Raw genomic sequence first — 5,000 nt, forward strand, 5'->3', positions numbered from 1 at the left:
ATTGGAAGACGGGTTTCCTTTATATGTCCAGTGAAACATAGGTAAGTGTGGTGAATGTTACGCTTAATAAGACCTTGTTTGTCGTGTAAATATTCCATAATGTTGGATAGGGCCGTTTATATATCCATTTGTGAGGTGTAGCGTAGGTGACATATCCATAAATGAGCAGCTGGGTCGTCTATATATATCCATGAAGTGTATATCCCTTAATGGAGTGTATATCCCTTAATGGAGTGTATAGCCGTTCATATACCCACTAGAGTGGTGTTTGGCAATGTAGTGGAGAGAAGTGGGCGTGCATCCTGGAGTATAAGTGGATGGGTCAGACACATTCTTCCGTAAGCTTAGGATAAAAATATTTCGAACGTCTATGCTGTAAATAAGTTGATGTCCTTCGGGAGAATTCCCACTCTCAGACGAGGCAACTGTGAGAGGTAGAACAACACATTACACACTGTATAAAACTGCCAGACCTGGGCGTATACTGCCAGGTAACGGCCAATATACGCTGGATACGCCGACGTTTAATACCGCCGTAATAGAAAAAAAAAGTCGACAACAGGGACGTAAATCAACGGGGTAAGGGCAGGCCTCTGACTCAGGTCTTGAGTGACGAAGTTGGTGTTTAGTTTGTGGCTTCTGGCCCTCACACTCATCTGTACACACACTCACCGGCACCACCACCGTGCACCACCACGCTGCAGCACCACGCTGTAACCACGCTGCAGCACCACGCTATAACCCACACCTTTTACACGTTGATAAGCAACATTTAGGTATCTTTATTCCAAAACGCAGCACCTACATGGTTTTGAGATGGTCAGTCCCTCAGCCTGGACAAGAGTTCTGCTCCATAGTCTGGAACAATGTGAAGCTGAAGCAACAGTATAGAGACTTAAATACTGTCAGTGGTGAGACGCAGATGATCTTGACGACAGGACAGGCGGGGGATACTAGTGACAGCAAGAATATAAACAGTGAGAGGCGATGTAGCAAACTTACTGAATAGGTCCCTCTCATATCCAACCCTTGACACTCGTAATTGCTTGTTAGGCAATAAAGTTGTGGAAAATGTCCTCAGCATCAAGGTACCTGACAGAGTGAATATGATGTTGGTATGGAAACAAATAAACCCAAATGCAGAATAATGTGATATTTTATTGTTGTAGTGAGCTTTATCAAGTCACACACAGATCTGTTTGTGACTTGATAAGCCCACTGCGTGTGGGCGAAACGTTGTCTCATTTACCAGATACCGTTGCTCCTTGTTTTGCCCTTGATGCTAGGAAGGGGGCTCTTGAGCCAAGGACATGGAACAGCACTTCCCCTTCACTGGATCAAACCAGACGCTGTACGTAATTAAATTCTGCCTCACATGGAGGAAGCAAAAAAAGAAATTTACATTGGTCTCCCCTCAGAGATTTTTTCTTATTAATTTTTTAGTCGGTGTCCTCAAAGAATCTTTAGGTTTAATCTTATATACTTTTTTGTGTGTGAGGCTGCATGGGTGGACAAGTGTTGGCACTGTGGGTGGGCAGGTGTTGGCACCGTCGGTGGGCAGGTGTTGGGACTGTGGGTGGACAGGTGTTGGCACTGTGGGTGGGCAGGTGTTGGCACTGTGGGTGGACAGGTGTTGGCACTGTGGGTGGACAGGTGTTGGCACTGTGGGTGGGCAGGTGTTGGCACTGTGGGTGGGCAGATGTTGGCACTGTGGGTGGACAGGTGTTGGCACTGTGGGTGGACAGGTGTTGGCACTGTGGGTGGACAGGTGTTGGCACTGTGGGTGGACAGGTGTTGGCACTGTGGGTGGACAGGTGTTGGCACTGTGGGTGGACAGGTGTTGGCACTGTGGGTGGGCAGATGTTGGCACTGTGGGTGGACAGGTGTTGGCACTGTGGGTGGACAGGTGTTGGCACTGTGGGTGGGCAGATGTTGGCACTGTGGGTGGACAGGTGTTGGCACTGTGGGTGGGCAGATGTTGGCACTGTGGGTGGACAGGTGTTGGCACTGTGGGTGGACAGATGTTGGCACTGTGGGTGGACAGGTGTTGGCACTGTGGGTGGACAGGTGTTGGCACTGTGGGTTGACAGGTGTTGGCACTGTGGGTGGACAGGTGTTGGCACTGTGGGTGGGCAGGTGTTGGCACTATGGGTGGACAGGTGTTGGCACTGTGGGTGGACAGGTGTTGGCACTGTGGGTGGGCAGATGTTGGCACTGTGGGTGGACAGGTGATGGCACTGTGGGTGGGCAGATGTTGGCACTGTGGCTGGACAGGTGTTGGCACTGTGGGTGGGCAGATGTTGTCACTGTGGGTGGACAGGTGATGGTACTGTAGGTGGGTAGGTGTTGGCACTGTTTGTGGGCAGATGTTGGCACTGTGGGTGGACAGGTGTTGGCACTGTGGGTGGGCAGATGTTGGCACTGTGGGTGGACAGGTGATGGCACTGTAGGTGGGTAGATGTTGGCACTGTTTGTGATCAGATGTTGGCACTGTGTGCACAGGTGTTGGCACTGTGGGTAGGCAGATGTTGGCACTGTGAGTGGACAGGTGTTGGGACTGTGGGTGGACAGATGTTGGCACTGTGGGTGGACAGGTGTTGGCACTGTGGGTGGGCAGGTGTTGGTACTGTGGGTGGGCAGGTGTTGGTACTGTGGGTGGGCAGATGTTGGCACTGTGGCTGGACAGGTGTTGGCACTGTGGGTCGGCAGATGTTGTCACTGTGGGTACTGTGGGTGTTGGCAGGTGTTGGTACTGTGGGTGGACAGGTGTTGGCACTGTGGGTGGGCAGATGTTGTCACTGTGGGTGGACAGGTGATGGTACTGTAGGTGGGTAGGTGTTGGCACTGTTTGTGGGCAGATGTTGGCACTGTGGGTGGACAGGTGTTGGCACTGTGGGTGGGCAGATGTTGGCACTGTGGGTGGACAGGTGTTGGCACTGTGGGTAGGCAGATGTTGGCACTGTAGGCGGGCAGGTGTTGGCACTGTGGGTGGGCAGGTGTTGGTACTGTGGGTGGGCAGGTGTTGGCACTGTGGGTGGGCAGGTGTTGGTACTGTGGGTGGGCAGGTGTTGGTACTGTGGGTGGGCAGGTGTTGGTACTGTGGGTGGGCAGGTGTTGGTACTGTGGATGGGCAGGTGTTGACACTGTAGATGGGCAGGTGTTTGCACCATGAATGTGCAGATGTTGGCGCCAGGGGGGGAGAAATAAATATCTGATTTTTATGGAAGTGCATTGTCGAATTTTTTGTGGATAGGCAAATATGGTAGTGATTATTATTATTATTATTATTATTATTATTATTATTATTATTATTATTATTATTATTATTATTATTATTATTATTATTATTATTATTAATCAAAATATCGTGCTCCTAGATGAGTGTTCTTATGTAGTATTTGTTGTTCTTACCTGTCTACCTTGTTCTTCTCTTACCTGTTCTTGTTATCTGTTCTGCTGTTCTTCTGTTATCTGTCCTCCTGTTCTTCTGTTATCTGTTCTCCTGTTCTTATCTTACCTGTTCCTCTTTCTTCTCTTGTTACCTGTTTCTTACCTGTTCTTGTTATCTGTTCTTCTGTTCTTCTGTTATCTGTCCTCCTGTTCTTCTGTTATCTGTTCTCCTGTTCTTATCTTACCTGCTCCCCGTTCTTCTCTTGTTACCTGTTTCTTCTGTTCCTCTGTTGTTCGCTGGTCTGGATTAATTTCCTGCTCTCCTCCTAAAGCTACAAATCCCCTTTCTGGATTTTCTACTCTTGCTTAATCCCCTCCACCCTCCTCCTCATTAATCCCAAATCCTCTGAGACTGGGGGTGGGAGGCTTTCTTCTCTTACTGTACATAAATCCCCTCCGGACAATGTAATGTCTTTCCTGCTGTAGATTAATCCTCTTTGTTCGCAGACAAATGTCCTTCTGGAGTATAAAATCCCATCGAATAGAGAGAAAAATCTCCTTTTTGTTTCTTGTAAATCCTACATTCGCCTGTAATCCCCGTCAACTTACCTGGAGTTTACCTGGAGAGGGTTTCGGGGGTCAACGCCCCCCGCAGACCGGTCTGAGACCAGGCCTCAACTTGCTCTATGACAGCTCATAAATCCCCTCGCTTAAGGAATCATAAATCTCCACTAATTCATTGAATTATTAAGTAATCCCTGATATTCATTTTCGAGGGAATCTTCTCTACACCTGTTACCGATCTGTAATCTCCTTCAGGATTTAGTAATCACCAGTAAGCTCCTTCGGGATCCAGTAATCTCCGGTAATCTTCTTCAGCAACAAGTAATCCCTGAAAACCTCCTTCGAGATCAAGTAATCTCTATTAATCCCTTTCAGTATCGAATAATCCTCGATAACCTCTACAGGACACAATAATCCCAAGTAATCAGTAGTGACCTTCAGGATCTAGTAAATCCCCAGTAACCTCCTTCAGGATCCAGTAAATCCCCAGTAACCTCCTTCAGGATCCCGTAAATCCTAGCAATCGCCCAGTAACCTCCTTCAGCAGTCCCCCCAAAAATACTAAGAATCCCATCTCTACCCTCCTTCCCATCTGCCACCGGTAATCCCTAACGGTAATCCCTCCTTCGCGTGAAATATCCCACAAATGCCACCCTATCTTGAGAGAGTAATCCACTTCAGTAATCCCTTACAGGAGAGCCTAGAGTAACCACGCAGTGGCAGGCGCGGAAGGTGGTGAGGGAGGGAGACTTTGTGAAGCTCATTTGCCCCATCACAGGCAGCCCTGAACCCTTCTACGAGTGGTTCAAGGTAAGTGTGTCAGCCCTGAACCCTTCTACGAGTGGTCCAAGGTAAGTGTGTCAGCCCTGAACCCTTCTACGAGTGGTCCAAGGTAAGTGTGTCAGCCCTGAACCCTTCTACGAGTGGTTCAAGGTAAGTGTGTCAGCCCTGAACCCTTCTACGAGTGGTTCAAGGTAAGTGTGTCAGCCCTGAACCCTTCTACGAGTGGTTCAAGGTAAGTGTGTCAGCCATGAACCCTTCTACGA

General features: G+C 48.7%; 1 protein-coding gene across 2 annotated transcripts in view; it reads left to right on the top strand.

Moving 5' to 3' along the window:
* LOC138853483 (fibroblast growth factor receptor-like 1) overlaps positions 1 to 5,000 on the top strand; it is a 168,380-nt gene that overhangs the window by 116,060 nt on the left and 47,320 nt on the right. For both annotated transcript variants that reach the window (XM_070090381.1, XM_070090429.1), the window contains exon 3: positions 4,649 to 4,764. In XM_070090381.1, the coding sequence (XP_069946482.1) occupies positions 4,649 to 4,764 (116 nt within the window). The remainder of the gene's footprint in view (positions 1 to 4,648; positions 4,765 to 5,000) is intronic.

The sequence above is a fragment of the Cherax quadricarinatus genome, chromosome 1, assembly GCF_038502225.1.
Source record: "Cherax quadricarinatus isolate ZL_2023a chromosome 1, ASM3850222v1, whole genome shotgun sequence".
Lineage (NCBI taxonomy): Eukaryota > Metazoa > Arthropoda > Malacostraca > Decapoda > Parastacidae > Cherax > Cherax quadricarinatus.